General features: G+C 39.0%; 1 protein-coding gene across 4 annotated transcripts in view; it reads left to right on the top strand.

Moving 5' to 3' along the window:
• ZCCHC7 (zinc finger CCHC-type containing 7) overlaps nt 1-16,872 on the top strand; it is a 237,625-nt gene that overhangs the window by 183,548 nt on the left and 37,205 nt on the right. For all 4 annotated transcript variants that reach the window (XM_010369973.2, XM_010369975.2, XM_010369977.2 and 1 more), the window contains exons 4-5: nt 1,306-1,431; nt 2,641-2,811. In XM_010369973.2, the coding sequence (XP_010368275.1) occupies nt 1,306-1,431; nt 2,641-2,811 (297 nt within the window). The remainder of the gene's footprint in view (nt 1-1,305; nt 1,432-2,640; nt 2,812-16,872) is intronic.

Genomic DNA, 16,872 nt, shown 5'->3' with positions numbered 1-16,872 from the left:
TATGGGACAGTTAGAATTGGGTCACTCTGTAGGCAGAATGGATCTTAAAAGGACTCCAGTGGAAAGAAATTACCTCATTCCTTTATAGAAATTATCACCCAGTCTTGTAGGCAGTAACCCTGTGCTGTTCAAAAGAAGGGATATATTTGGTAGCTGTACTAACTTCACAAAAGACAAAGTCATAAAAACACCATTCCCTAACTCAAATTTAAGCAGGCCTCTCATTCAGAAAAACATGGTGTACATTCAGTTATAGAAATCAGCAGTGGCTGGCCGGGCATGGTGGCTTACGCCTGTAATCCCAACACTTCGGGAGGCTGAGGTGGGTGGATCACCTGAGGTCAGGAGTTCTAAACCAGACTGGGGCAACATGGTGAAACTCCATCTCTACTGAAAATACAAAAATTAGCCAGGTGTGGTGGTGGGTGCCTGTAGTCCCAGCTACTCGGGAGGCTGAGGCAGGAGAATCGCTTGAACCCGGGGAGGCGGAGGTTGCAGTGAGTCAAGATTGCGCCACTTCAGTCCAGCCTGGTCAAAAGAATGAAACTGTCTCAAAAAAAAAAAGAAAGAAAAGAAGTCAGCAGTGGCTTTGACTGAATGCTGCCACAATGTCTAAGTGATGCATGTCAGTACCCCTGCTAGATCTGAAACATAAGTAGAGAAAGGTTAAAAAAAAAAAAAAAAAATCACATGGAGAAGTATAAAAGACTCAGCAGGCGGGAGGGGCAGACAAAAAGCAGTAGAGTTACTTTTATGGCACCTCCTTTTATGGTTTTCTACCTCTTTTTTTTTTTTTGAGATGGAATTTCGCTCTTGTTGCCCAGGCTGGAGTGCAATGGCACAATCTCGGCTCACCACATCCTCCGCCTCCCAGGCACAAGTGATTCTCCTGCCTCAGCCTCCCAAGTAGCTGGGATTACAGGCTTGCGCCACCAAGCCCGGCTAGTTTTGTATTTTTAGTAGAGATGGGGTTTCTCCGTGTTGGTCAGGCTGGTCTCAAACTCCCGGCCGCAGGTGATCCGCCCGCCTTGACCTCCCAAAGTGCTGGGATTACAGGCGTGAGCCACCACGCCCGACCTGACTCTTTTTAAGAGAACAAGAGAGATCATGAAGTTCCCCTGTGGCTAGGTTCTAAGTTGAACAGATGTAACTAATAATTCTCTTTCTTTATCAAGGTAATGGAACTGACTTGAAGCTTGATGTATCTTTATTCATTTATAGTTGTCTTTAACAAGAGTAGTAGATGGCTTTTATTTAGCAGTGAAACAATTTTTTTAATTCTTGATTTTTTTTTTTTCTGCTTAGGCCCAGATAGCTAATAACCGAACACCTGGAAGATGGACCCAGCGATACTATTCAGCCAACAAAAACATTATCTGTAGAAATTGTGACAAACGTGGCCATTTATCAAAGAACTGCCCCTTACCACGAGTACGTGAAATAAGCCTTGCTTCTTTCCACATTTGTAAACTCAAAATCTCAAGGGTGAGGCCGGGCACAGTGGCTCACGCCTGTAATCCCAGCACTTTGGGAGGCCAAAGCGGGTGGATCATGAGTTCAGGAGATCGAGACCATCCTGGCTAACATGGTGAAACCCTGTCTCTACTAAAAATATATAAAAAATTAGCCGGGCGTGATGGCGGGTGTCTGTAGTCCCAGCTACTTGGGAGACTGAGACAGGAGAATGGTGTGAACCCGGGAGATGGACCTTGCGGTGAGCAGAGATCGTACCACTGCACTCCAGCCTGGGTGACAAAGCAAGACTCTGTCTCAAAAAAAAAAATCTCAAGGGTGAAACCCTATAACCTTAGAATTCAAATCTTTTTATAGGATGTGTGTTAAATTTCATGTAGCTTACAGCCTAGTGTAGGAGAAATAATAATAAATTTGGAGTCAGAAAAATGTGGAATCAATTTTAACTTCTCATTACTAGTTGGGCAAATCATTTAACCCTCTATGCTTCTCGTTTTCTTGTCTATAAAATGAAGAGATTGAATCAGATGATTCCTGAGACCCCTTTCACTTCCAAACCTTCTGCTTCATAAGACAGCTTATTTCACTGTGAGATAATTTTTATTGTTAGAAAATTATAATTTGGGGCATTTGTAAATGTTTATTAATGTAAGTTGTGTTAAGCAGGTACATCAACCTTTGGAACAACACAGAACTGAAGATCTTAGACATTTCCTCACCAGATAATTAGCTCTTAACATTTCTTCAGTTCCTCCTACCTCTTCCAAATGACTGTTTTTCAAACAGTTCAGACAGCTCTCATGTTCCTTTTTTGTTTTTGCTTCTCCAGGCAAAACAGCTTCTGTATCTGTTCCTCCTATGACTTAGCTTCTAGATATGCTCCTCATTCTACTTTCCCTCTTACATACCTTTCATTTTGTCAATATTCCTATAATAAGAGGCGTAAGGAATAAATGCCAGCTGCTAGTATGTACAGACTAAGCCTTTTTGGCAAACAGTATGCATACAGTGTTTTGGACATTGTGTTTGATTTAACAATTGTGCTCAAGATTCTACCTTTATTGGGATCTCAAATTAGAAATAATTTTTTATGGGATTATATTGAAAAAGAAATACTAATCTACCTTTTGAGACTGAAGAGATTTTAATGATTTTTTTGCCACATAGAAAGTTCGTCGCTGCTTCCTATGCTCCAGGAGCGGACACCTCCTGTATTCCTGTCCAGCCCCGCTTTGTGAATACTGTCCTGTGCCTAAGATGTTGGACCACTCATGTCTTTTCAGACATTCCTGGGATAAACAATGTGACCGATGTCATATGCTCGGCCACTATACAGATGTGAGTATCCTGCATATAACTAATTTGTCAGGCTTTGGAGGGAGTGTGCAAGTTTGTAATTAATGTGCAAGTTTATAGCTATCAGTCAGCATACCTAAAAGAATGTTTACTCTGTGCTATATAGATTGATAGTCATGTCCCTTTTATCACTGAACATGTATATAAAGCAGTGCTCTAAATATCAGTGTAAGGAGCCTACTGAATCAGGAGAGAGCATTAAGAGATAGCATTAACAAATATTTTAAGCCCATTCTAGCCCTTTTTCTTTATGTGCTTGCTAAATAAAGGCTGAATTTAAAGAGGTAATAAATAACATGTAAAATGTGTGTATTTATTCATATTTATTTATTTATTTATTTATTAAGATGTAATCTCACTCTGTCACCCAGGCTGGAGTGCAGTGGTACAGTCTTGGCTCATTGCAACCTCTGCCTCCCAGGTTCCAGCGATCCTCCTACCTCAGCCTCCCAAGTAGCTGGGACTACAGGCGCATGCCAACACGCCTGGCTAATTTTTGTATTCTTAGTAGAGACCGGGTTTTCACCATGTTGGCCAGGCTAGTCTTGAACTCTCGACCTCAGGTGATCTGCCCACCTCAGCCTCCCAAAGTGCTGGGATTGCAGGCGTGAGCCATCGCATCTGGCCTATTTATGCGTATTTAAATGAAAATGTATGCACAATTAGCAGTTATATAGAAATGTTTATAGGAAGCCTATTCTGATCTTCTTTTTTTATTTTTATTTTACTTATTTATTTATTTATTTATTGTTTTGTGATGGAGTCTCACTCTTTGGCCCAGGCTGTGGAGTGCAGTGGCGTGATCTCAGCTCACCGCAACCTCCAACTCCTGAGTTCAAGCGATTCTCCTGCCTCAGCCTCCCGAGTAGCTGGGATTACAGGCACAGGCCACCATGACTGGCTATTTTTGTATTTTTAGTAGAGACGGGGTTTCACCACGTTGGCCAGGATGGTCTCGATCTCCTGACCTCGTGACAGACCCACCTCGGCCTCCCAAAGTGCTGGGATTACAGGCCTGAGCCACTGCGCCCAGCCTTTTTTTTTTTTTTTTTTTTTTCCAGACAGGGTCTCACTCTGTCACCCTGGCTGGAGTGCAGTAGCATGATCTTGGCTCACTGTAACCTCTGCCTCCCAGGTTCAAGTGATTCTCCTGCCTCAGCCTCCCAAGTAGCTGGGATTACAGGCACCCGCCACCATGCCCGGCTAATTTTTGTATTTTTAATAGACGGCAGGGTTTCACATGGTCAGGCTGGTCTCGAACTCCTGACCTCAGGTGATCCACCCACCTCAGCCTCCCAAAGTGTTGAGATTACAGGCGTGAGCTATTGCACCTGGCCTGATTCTTCTTATTAATGATTTTGCTGTTCTAATAGTCTAAGGAAAGAAGGACAAGGCAGCCATTACTTTAAATTGCAGCATATTAAAAATGCTGTTTTGGACACCATTTGCATTGTATTGTTGTAAATGTATATGAAGTTCAGTCACAATTTCAAAGACCAGAGGGCTATTGAAATAAGTAAATCAGCTTTGATGTGGAATATGTGGCTTTCTACATTCAGTTTACCCTAACTCCTAATGAGTGTCTCATTAAGAGTATTTCATTTTAGATCTTAATTGCATTTCTTATGACATAGTAACATATGTTTATTTTATATTAACAGCTAATCAGTACAAAGTCATTTTTCATCCTCATACCTAAGTGGTAATTCTAATTCATTTAAGGCGTATTTATGAAAAGGGTATATCTCATTCTGTTTTTTAAAGCATTACTAATCTGTTTTTTAAAATAATAAAAGTACTTTAATATGTACTTCCCCAAAGTCATGATACGAAAGCAGAAACATTTTTCTAATTTTATTTATATTGAAATATACCTATAGTCTTTTTTTTACAGCCCTTTTTAATGCATGTCTGAAATACACCTATAATCTTTTGCTCAGTAAATTAGTATGGCTTTCTGTTGAAATGAATTTCAGATTAAAAGAGATTAGAGTGTGACTGTTTGATATATATATGTATTTCTCATGTAAATAATGTGACAATTATTTATTGTAATTCCACCAGCAAATTTATACTTAAATTGTTACCCATTTTTTAAACAAACAGTGGTGCATTTAATAATGTTTTGTCAAGTCATATTTTATCAATGGAATTGTGAAATTAAAAGACATGTACACTTATGTCTGGGTAAGTATTGTCAAATTGCTCTTCTAAAAGATTGTACCAATGTATCTACCTGCCAGCAATGTTAAGAGAAATGAGCACCGCACTCATCAACATTAAGTATTATCAGTCTTTAAAATTTTTGGTTAATCAGACCAAAAAATGATATTTTATTGTTTTAATTTGTATTTCTTTGGTTATTAATAAAGTGGTATTTGGTTAATTAATTTGAATACTGTATTCTCAAGGCTATAGAGATAGAAGTTGTCATTTCATTCCAAAGTACTTTAATCTTATTTTTCAGTGTTTACCAAGGCTTAAAAATGATAAATCCTGAATTGTCCTAGCATTATGTTGTTGTCTGCATTAAGTTATCAATTATAATTTTCTTGGCAAGATTTTCTAGTTTGGCAGTTATCTTTAATAGCATCTGGTTTTTTTTTACTGTTTTCTTCCAAAGAGCTCTAACAAATACGGTCTTATTTGCCTGTGGTAAAGAAGGGAGTAAGACATTATCATAGGCAATTTTTTAAAAATAAAAAACGGTACTACAGAACAGTTAAAAATTTCTTGTAAAAGGTTATATAATCATGTGACTGTTAATTACATAGGCCATTCCTCTTGACTTAATTTTGGCCCCTAATATATGTTAAATTATCTAAAATGAGAATTAATAATCGCAATGAATGTGAGTTTTTTTAAATAGGGTTAAAATCGTGGTATGCTTCTGTAATGTCAGCTACTCAGGAGGCTAAGGCAGGAGGATCTCTTGATCCCAGGAGTTTAAAACCTGGTGGCTCACACTTGTAATCTTAGCACTTTGGGAGGCCGAGCCAGGTGGATCACGAGGTCAAGAGATCGAGACCATCCTGGCCAACATGGTGTGAAACCCTGTCTTTACTAAAAATACAAAAATTAGCTGAGTGTGGTGGTACACGCCTGTAGTCCCAGCTACTTGGGAGGCTGAAGCAGGAGAATCACTTCAACCCGGGAGGCAGAGGTTGCAGTGAGCCGAGATCATGCTACTGCACTCTAGCCTGGCAACAGAGTAAGGCTCTGTCTAAAACAAACAAACAAACAACAACAACAACAAAAACCAGTCTGGGCAACATAGTGAGAGCCCATCTCAAAAAATAAAATAAAATAGGGTTAGGCTGTGACCAGCTTCAGATAAGGCAGTACTCGTTTTCCCAAATCTACCATTATCGACTATTTTTGTTGTAATTACATGGTGAAGGTTCTGGACGCTGGTCTTTGTAGCCTACCTACCTGGTATAGGATTCCCTCGCAGCCCAGTCAAGCCTGGGCTCTACTGACTCCTTGTGGCAAAGCTCATAGTCCTTCCACCACCCCAGAAACTTCATGAGAATTCACATGGAAGCCGAGTCATTCTGGCCTCTAAAGCATGTACAATTTGAACTGTACATACTTCAGGTCTGTCTTGAAACCTGGGCCTCCACAGAAAATTTGTTTCCTCTGCAACCCTATCAAATGCTTGCTGCTCATCTTCCATGATCCTGAATTAAGAGATGATATCAGCCTCTTTCTCACATGCTATGGCTGCTTTTAAGTCATTACTCAACCCTTTTTATATAGATATCTTTGGCTTATTTAAGGCTTATACCCTCTACCTTTCTTTGTCATTTTCATCTTCCCACCTACTGGACTTTCTGCTCATTCACGGAGGATTTCTGAAACCCTGAATAACTATAGATGTTCTAACTTTTTATAAATTGACAATATCGAGAAACTTCCAAGGCTGGGTGCGGTGGCTCATGCCTGTTACCCAGCACTTTGGGAGGCCGAGGTAGGCAGATCACTTGAGGCCACAAGTTTGAGGCCAGCCTGGCCAACATGGCAAAACCCCGTCCCTACTAAAAATACAAAAGTTAGTTGAGTGTGGTGGTGCACACCTGTAATTCCAGCTACTGGGAAGGCTGAGGCATGAGAATTGCTAGAACCCAGGATGCCCAAGTTTCAGTGAACTGAGATCGCACCACTGCACTCCAGCCTGGGCAACAGAGTGAGACAGTTTCCAAAAAAACAAAAGGAAAGAAACTTGCCCTTTTACTTTATGTATTCCCATAGTCACACACCTAAACCTCTGTTTGGCCAGATTACCAGATACATGTATGCAAAGAGAATTTGTAGTGAAAATTGTCGAGTCGTATTCAAATCCTTTCTGTAATGAAAAGCTCTCTCCTAAAATCTGTTGGAAATTCCTCATTGATTAACTACTTCTGTAAAAGTATTTGGTTGAAATCCCAGAGTTTTATGAGGTGAAGGATAAAAAGATGGCTCAAGGCCTACCAAAGTCAACCTGCATCATTAGTCCCTTTCAGAAGAAAGAACCTGGAGTGTGGAAAGAATCCCGTTTCTGAATCTGCTATAGTTTCTCTCCTCACTTGCCAACAATTTTTAAATATACAGAGAATTTTTAAATGTCTGTATACATTTAGCTTGCACACAGAGTCTGTGAGCTATCTCTGACATTTCCAAGATAACGACAGCCATACATAATTGTGTGTTTACTGTGCTGGAGGAGTGCTTCATTCACCACTATGTCCTTAGCATATAGTAGGTGTTCAGTAGATTTAATCCTCACAAGCAGGATATGAAGTGTAAGTACTATTTATTACTCCTGTTTTACAAACTAAAAACTGAGACACTACAAGGTTAATAAGTTTTGCCCAAGGTCTAAAAGCTAAAACGATGCTGTACTTTATGAATATTTGTGGAGAAAGCTTACATATTGGCAATCTAGGAATCATCAGTTTATCTCCTGCTCAGAGGATCTCTCAACTTTCTTTCTTAAATATGCAGATATTATAGCTCTAATAAGCAACTTTAATATAACACTCATGACATTGGGGCAACATAGTGAGACTTCCACTCTTTACCAAAAAAGATTTAAAAATTAGGCAGACAGGGTGGCACATACCTGTAGTCCCAGCTACTCGGAAGGCTGAGGTGGGAGGATTGCTTGAGCCCAGGAGGTCAAGGCTGCAGTGAGCTATGATCACATCACTGCACTCCAGCCTGGGTGACAGAGTAAGATTCTCTCTTTAAAAAAAAAAAAAATTTTTTTTAATCAATATATTATAAAACACATGAAGAAAAATATTTTCCAAACAAAAATAAATTTTACCTTAGGTTTTCAGCACTTTAAAAAACCCCCGGGGATCAAGAAAGCAGTATAGCATGTTGATTTTCAGACACAGAGCCAATTCTGTGATACCATAGAGCTTTACTGCTCACAAGAGACCATTGCAGCTTCAGCAATCTTTATTAATTTTTCAGATTGCCACCCTTTTTTATTGAAGCATGAGTGAGTTAGTGTCAGATATAATCAAAATCCAAACCTCCTAAATTTTCTCCCTTTACTCAGCAATTTTTTTTCTCAAATTCCCTGCTCAGTGTTTTTAACTTTTAAAGTCTGATTTTTTAATACAGTGGGAGAAAATAATTCATAGAACATATTTCATTTTATTCCTTTATTTATTTTTATTTTTATGTTTATTTTTGAAACAGTCTCACTCTGCCGCCCAGGCTGGAGTGCAGAGGTGTGATCTCAGCTCACTGCAACCTCTGCCTCCCAGATTCGAGCAATTCTCCTGCCTCAGCCTCCCAAGTAGCTGAGATTACAGGCATGAGCCACCACACGCAGCTAATTTTTGGAATTTTTAGTAGAGGTGGATTTTCACCATGTTGGCCAGGCTGATGCCAAACTCCTGACCTCAGGTGATCCGCCCGCCTTGGCCTCCCAAAGTGCTGGGGTTACAGGCGTGAGCCATCTATCACACCTGGCCTTTTTACTTTTTTGATGCTAGAAAAATGCTCCCATATCAGCCATATACTACAATATTTTTCACAGTGCAAAAGTTTAAGGAGAACTCAGTATAAACTGTGTAGTCTTTAACATACACGTGAGTGCTCAATGATGTTTCTTCAATAAATACATATGTAAAATTGAAAACTAATGTCTTTTATTTAAATTTTTATTAAACTTGGAGATTTCCAGCAGGAAATTTAAAGCATCTAGTACAAATCATTTCATACCTGTTGAATCCAGAATGGACAGTTACTAGAGCATTATTTTTGTAAAGGTAGTTATTTAAGAAACAGGTATTTATTTTATTTTTAGTCTGTTCCAAGGAGCACTGAGTAGTATTCATACAATTTCCTCCCCTTATCCTTTCCACAGTCTTACTCAGATATGACTGGCCAGAAATAAGAATGGCTGAAACATATTATTGAGCTGAATAACTAAGCCAAGATTTGAATTTAAAGACTTGCTTAATTCAAATATTTTGTGTAATGGCAGTTCTACCTTTATTCAAAAACATCTCCAGTGTTCTACCACCCAAATAAACTTTCTACCTTTGTTCATTGAGCAAAAATTTGCTGGTTGCCTCTTACATGCCAGACAGTATTCCAAGTACTAGGGGAAAAAAAAGATGAATAAGACATGATCCCTGCCCTTGAGGAACTCAGAGTATAATAGGAAAGGTGGGTGTGTTAAGAACAATGTAAAGTGTAATGTGAAAGTACATCAGGGTGGTGATAAATGAAAGAGTCTTAGAAGACTCTAAACTTAGTGACTTGCAGATAATGTGTACCTAGAAAATGTAGAAAGTGTGACATAGACCTAAGAAGGGAGCCAAGTGAGTGTATCTTTTTATTTTGAGATAATTATAGATTCACGTGCAGTTTTAAGAAATAACATAGAGGACTGGGCTCAGTGACTCATTCCAGTAACCACAACCCAGCCCTTTGGGAGGCCAAATCAGAAGGATTGCCTGAGACCAGGAGTTTGAGAACAGCCTAAGCAATATAGTGAGACCCTATATCTACAAAAAAAAAACATTTTTTTAAAGAAATGATAAAATTAAGATTCAGGTAGCAAATAATCATGAACAAACTAATTTCCCTGCTAAACTTACCTGAAGTTAAAAGAAACCACTGATATATTCAGATCTACTTAATGAAAATGAGAATGCCTAAATAAGAATAAATAATTACAAATTAAAATGCCCCTCCCCAACAAAGTAACTTGGATGTATAAAATCACAATGGGAGGAAGGAATGAAGGGGATAATTTTGAAAATAAAAACTCATCTCTGAAAAAACTAAAACGCTAGAATTATATTATTGTGATAGATTGATATGTACCTTCAGATAAATATGTAGTTCTGCTGACAGTGTGCATTACACTACCTTTGGAAATAAAGAGGAAAATGAGACTTTGGTTACATATATGTACTTTGTTCCACCCACTTTTCTCAACATTTTAATGTTATTTATAGGTAATATTGGAGCAAGAGGGCAGGCTGCAATTGATTGACTGTCTTACACAATTGTTGTATAGGCTTACCAAATGTTTATTTAACTGAGAGATCAGACTACTTCAAGAAAGTTAAGTAGATTTCTATACTTGAAGGTCTCCTATCCTCTTGATGTACACAAAACTCATGATAATGTTAGTGAAAATTGCATATGTGTTCATTGTTCAGGGAGTAAATCCCCAAATCAGGAATTAATAATTTATTGGAACTGTTACCAAGCCACCTAATAAATGAATATCTGAAATTTTCCTGGTTGCAAATGTATGTGGCCTTATGTAAATAATTATGGTCTACATTTTAAACTTGAAGGCATATGATACAGTTTGGCTCCATGTCCCCACTCGAATCTCAAGTTGAATTGTAATTCCCAATGTTGAGGGAGGGACCTGGTGGGAGGTGATTGGATCATGGGGGCAGATTTCTCCCATGCTGTTCCTGCAACAATAAAAGTTCTCATGAGATTTGATGGTTTAAAAGTGTATGGCACCCTGCCCCTCATTTGCTCTCTTTCTCTCCTGCCAACGTGAAGAAGGTGCTTGCTTCCCCTTCAACTTCCACCATGATTGTATAAGTTTCCTGAGGCCTCCTCAGTCATGCTTCCTGTTAAGCCTGTGGAACTTGAGTCAGTTAAACCTCTTTTCGTCATAAATTGCCCCAGTGTTAGGTAATTCTTTATAGTAATGTGAAAAGGGACTAATAGTGTATAACTTAGTACATTTAAAGTTTGAAGGAGAAACCAGTTCTTATTTTAAATTGTACTAAATGGTTTCCTTTCTAGTCATTTCTGAGTAACCTGAAAATTCCTCCAATCTTTTCTACTCTCCCTATAGTACATACCTCCTTGTCTAGTATTAGTCACTTTCAGTGGACTCAGCAGCTTACTAACAAGCTTATCTTGTCTTTATATAAAATGTAAGAGTAAATGTGTAGAAAATAGAGATAATTCCCATTCTTCAGACCCTTACCTTTCATCAAAGGAAGAGAAAGATTGTCTCCTTCTAGCCTGTCTTTATAAACTTTATAAGCTGTCAACATTAAAGGATAAATAAACTTCAGTTTTTCTCTGAGAATCTTACAGCACTGAGAAATGGACTGACTTACTCTTCAGTCCAATCACATTTGGGAAGACACAAGTCTCTGATATATAAAGCAGAAGGCCACTAAGAATTTGTTAAATTTCAAACTTATTATGTGCCACACCTTTTTAAAACTAAATCTAGGTATAAAAGTCCATGTAGACTTGAATTTTACTATTAAATCCACTAATATGAACAAATTCTGGGACATAATTATCTGAGTTATGAATTGAGAGTGAAAATAAGATCCTCGTTAACAACCCTAAGGCTAAAAGATTCACTAAATCTTACAGAATAAGGTCAGTGCTGCTGACCTTTATAGATCCCTGGATGTAGTGGGAGTTGCCTATAGTCCCAGTACGTGGGAGGATGAGGCAGGAAGATCACTTGAGCAAAGGAGTTCAAGTCCAACCTGGGCAACATAGCAAGACCCGATCTCTTAAAAAAAAAAAAAAAAAGTATACATTCCAGACAGCTTTCTGATTTGGTTTTGAAAGTTTCTGTCAAATTACACAGCAGTGAAGCAATGTGCACAACTGGGAAAGCTTTTTAACCTCTAAAACTATTTAAAGACTTACTTATAGAGATCTGTTTGCCAGCATACTAATCAATTCTATGTTTAATCTTGTTGTACTAATCAATTCTATGTATGATCTTGTACTAATCCTATGTATGATCTGGTCGAACCCAATAAGCAGTTATACATCTTGAAAAACAGCTGTTTTCTTCAGTTGTCTACTAGTTAAAATAGTTAGGCATGCCATCTAAAAGGTACACACAGTTCATCTTGAAAACTTACAAATGCCTGTAGAATGATTATATTTCAGTTAAAAAAAATGAGCTCTGTATAATCTACATGTATATGCTTGTGTGTGTATATATATACACATATATAAACAATGATAAATGGGATAAAAGAATACATACCAGGCTCTTAACATTGATTTTCCTCATCAGACTGGGAATAGATTAGAAAAGAGGGCTGGGGCCGGGCGCGGTGGCTCAAGCCTGTAATCCCAGCACTTTGGGAGGCCGAGACGGGCGGATCACGAGGTCAGGAGATCGAGACCATCCTGACTAACACGGTGAAACCCCGTCTCTACTAAAAACTCCAAAAAAAAAACTAGCCGGGCAACGTGGCAGCGCCTGTAGTCCCAGCTACCCAGGAGGCTGAGGCAAGAGAATGGCGTGAACCCGGGCAGCGGAGCTTGCAGTGAGCTGAGATCCGGCCACAGCACTCCAGCCCGGGTGACAGAGCGAGACTCTGTCTCAAAAAAAAAAAAAAGAAAAGAAAAGAAAAGAGGGCTGAAAAACGCAATTAGTTTTGCCTTTATTCGTATTTTTATTGTATTGTTTCATTTGTTTTAAAAAGAGAGTAAAAAGATAATTATGCAGGATTTCAGTTTCATAGTAAGCATGATCTTCATTTGTTGTAAGGCATTCTACTAATCATTTGCTTGATAAAAAAAAGCAATACTAAACTACTTTCAGAAGTTCAAGAAACTCAAGCAAATTATATAATAAATATTATGAGCTAATTGGCCTTTTATAGAACATAAAAATAATTCTCTCTGTAATCATGGAAGACATGGCTCAATTTTTAAATTATTTCATCCAGTGTTAGTCTAAACTTTTACTTTTTTTTAGCCCATTATATTTTAGACAGAAACCAGTTCTAATGTAGCAGGAAAAAATTCTGAAGTAAGCTACAGGGTCTCAAAGCCTTCTCTCTCACCCTCTCATCACCCTTGCTACCCACTGCTACTGGTTTAGGGATGCTTATTTGAGACAGAGTATCACTCTGTTGCCAGACTGGAGTGCAGTGGGGCTGGAGTGCAGTGGTGCGATCTCAGCTCACTGCAACTTCCGCCTCCTGGGTTCAAGCGATTCTCCTGCCTCAGCCTCCCAAGTACCTGGGACTACAGGCACGCACTACCACACTCAGCTGCTTTTTGTATTTTTAGTACAGATGGGGTTTCGCCATGTTGTCCACCCTGGTCTCAAACTCCTAACCTCAAGTGATCTGCCTGCCTCAGCCGCCCGGAGTGCTGGGATTACAGGCATAAGCCAATGTGTCCAGCCAAGAACTTTATTCTTACAAGAATCTGGCACAGTGGAAGGGTCTTTTAATGGTATAGATAACAATGTCCACTGATTTAAAACAGCTCTTCACAGGTCTTTGTAATTGCAACTCTTTCCCTGTTCTTAACAATCCAAAACTTGATCGTCTCACAACTTTTCCATAAATGAGTTGATCAGAGACCTATATAGTGCTTGGCAAATACCACCTGAGCTGCCAATACTGGCTGGATTTCACATACGCCTCTTTTTTTTTTTTTTTTTTTTTAATAAGCCAATAGAAAAAAATTGCAGGCATATATAAAATTTGGTAGATCCAAAAAAAAAAGTTTGCAGTGGGTCCTGTGTGGTGGCTCACACCTGTAATCCCAGCACTTTGGGAGGCCAAGGCAGGCAGATCACTTAAGGTCAGGAGTTCAAGACCAGCCTGGCCAACATGTTGAAACCCTGTCTCTACTAAAAATACAAAAATTAGCCAGGTGTGGTGGCGCACATCTATAATCCCTGCTACTTGGGAGGCTGAGGTGGGAGAGTCTGAAGTGGGAGAATCACAAGTCAGAGAATCACTTGAACTCGGGAGGTGGAGGTTGCAGTGAACCAAAATCACATCCCTGCACTCCAACCTCAGCGACAGAGCAAGACTCTGTCTCAAAAAAAAAAAAAAAGAAAAGTTTGGAGTGAAATATTCTAAACTATTTGCTCTTGTTATGTCAGGAATCATAGATGTTTTATTGTTTTCTGCTTTTTATTTCTATTAATCTCTATTTGCTAGCTTTATATTAGTCATTCTAATAGACGTATACTATCTATCTTATTGTAGTTTTAGTTTGCATTTTCTAATGGCTAATAATGTTGAATATCCTTTCATGTATGCACTTATCCTTCTTTCTTCTTTGGTGAAATACTAACATCCCTTCCTAATTTTTAATGAGAGTGTTAATTTTCTTCTTATTGGCTGTTGATAGTTCTGTCTGTATTTTGGATATAAGTCTTCAGTTGGGTATGTGATTTCAGAATATTTTTTTCCAGTCTATAGTTTGTCTTCATATTTTCTTGACAGTTCTCAGGCAAAGCAGAAATTTTTAAATTTAATGAAGTCTAACTTATAAATTTGAAGTCTTTACCCAACCCCAGATCACAAAGTTTTTTGTTTTTGTTTTTTGAGACAGGGTCTCATTCTGTCCCACAGGCTGGAGTGTAGTGGTGCAATCTGGGCTCACTGCAACCTCCACCTCCCAGGCTCAAGTGATCCTACCACCTCAGCCTCCTAGTTGTTGCGACGATAGGCACGTGCCACCATGCTTGTCTGACTTTTCTATTTTTTATAGAAATGAGGTTTTGTTTTGTTGCCCAGGCTGGTCTTGAACTCCTGGACTCAAGTGATCTGCCCACCTTGGCCTCAAGTGCTAGTATTACAGGCATGAGCCACCATGGCCAGCCAGAAGATTTTCTCCTGTGTATTCTTTCAGATGTTTCTACTTTTATATTTAAATCTGTTATCTATTTTGAGTTAAACTTTGTATAATATGAGGTTTAGATCAAGGTTCATTTTTTTTTCTTTATGTATGGTTGACCAGTTGTTCTAACACCATTTGTCGAAAAGACTTTCCATTCTGAACTGAATTGATTTTGCATCTTTGTCAAAGGTCAATTGGCCATATTTACATGGATTGATTCCTGGGCTCTATTTTGTTGCACTGATGTATGTATATGTCCTATTTGCTAAGGCCATATGGTCTTGATTGCTATAGTTTTATAGTAAGTCTTAAAATAAGTAGTGAGATTTCTTAAACTTTTGTTTTTGTTCTGTTTTTGAGACCCCAAGTGTCACTCTGTTGCCCAGGCTAGAGTGCAGTGGCACCGTGTTGGCTCACTGCAACCTCCGTCTCCTGGGTTCAAGCAATTCTCCTATCTCAGCCTCCCAAGTAGCTGGGATTACAGGCGCCCACCACCATGCTCGGCTTATTTTTATATTTTTAGTAGAGAGGGGGTTTCACCATGTTGGCCAGGCTAGTCTCGAACTCCTGACCTCAGGTGATCTGCCAACCTTGGCCTCCCAAAGTGCTGGAATTACAGGTGTGAGCCACCACACCTGGCCAACTTTGGTTATTTTTTACAAAATAACTTTTGCTGTTCTAATTCCTTTCCCCCTTCATATAAATTCTAGAATCACCTTGTCTATACTTATAATAATTTCTGATAGGATTTTTATTACAGTTGTGTTCAGTCTATAGACTACTGTAGGGATAGTTGACTCCACTGTATTGAGTCTTCCAATCCATGAACATGGTATATCTCTTTGTTTATTTAGAACTCCTTTAGCTTCCATTATCAGATTTTTGTAGTTTTAACTATACACGTTCTCTACATAGTTAGATTTATGTGTATTTAAGTTATAAGTATTTTGCCTTTCTTGGAATTATAGAAAAAAAGTATTGTCTTACTACAACATCAGACCTAAGGATGATTATTTGTGTATCTGACATATGCTGGATGCTATCAACATCTTGGGAGAAGAGGAAAAGGAAATTTCCCCAAGAGCATTCCATGAGATTTAGAACTGGATAACAGGGCATTGATTGTAAGTAGAAGGAATTTAATGTAGTTGACTAAGGTGAATTAGGATTGGTTTTGGTGGTTTTAAACAATTTGCTCTATTAAGTATTTGTTGTTTATGATGGACTTTGTATAATTGGGTTTTTTGTTTTTTTTTTGAGACAGAGTTTTGCTCTTTTCGCCAGACTGGAGTGCAGTGGCGTAATCTCGGCTCAATGCAACCTCCACCTCCTGGGTTCAAGCGATTCTCCTGCCTCAGCCTCCCAAGTAGCTGGGAGTACAGGTGCTTGCCACCACATCCGCCTAATTTTTTGTATTTTTAGTAGAGACAGGGTTTCATGTGTTAGCCCGGATGGCCTCGATCTCCTGACCTCGTGATCTGCCTACCTTGGCCTCCCAAAGTGCTGGGATTACAGGCATGAGCCACCAGGCCCGACCACCTTTTTTTCTTTTTCTTTTTAAGTAGAGGTGGGGTCTCGCTGTTAGCCACACTGGTCTCAAACTCTTGGCCTGAAGTGATCCTCCCACATCAGTCTCCCAAAGTGCTGGGATTACAGAAATGAGCCACTGTTCCTGGCCTATAATTGGTTTATAAGTAAAGTTCTAAATTTTCACTTTGAAATTATTTTACCAGGCTGGGTGCCATGGCTTATGCCTGTAATTTCAGCCTTTGGGAGGCCAAGGTGAAAAGATCACTTGGGGCCAGGAGTTTGAGACCAGCCTAGGGACCATAGTGAGACTCCATCTCTACAAAAAATGAAAAATTAGCCAAGCACTGTGGTCCATGCCTGTAGTCGTAACTACTCTGGAGGCTGAGGTCAGAG

The sequence above is a fragment of the Rhinopithecus roxellana genome, chromosome 16, assembly GCF_007565055.1.
Source record: "Rhinopithecus roxellana isolate Shanxi Qingling chromosome 16, ASM756505v1, whole genome shotgun sequence".
NCBI lineage: Eukaryota > Metazoa > Chordata > Mammalia > Primates > Cercopithecidae > Rhinopithecus > Rhinopithecus roxellana.
This window is presented reverse-complemented; position numbering and strand designations above follow the sequence as displayed.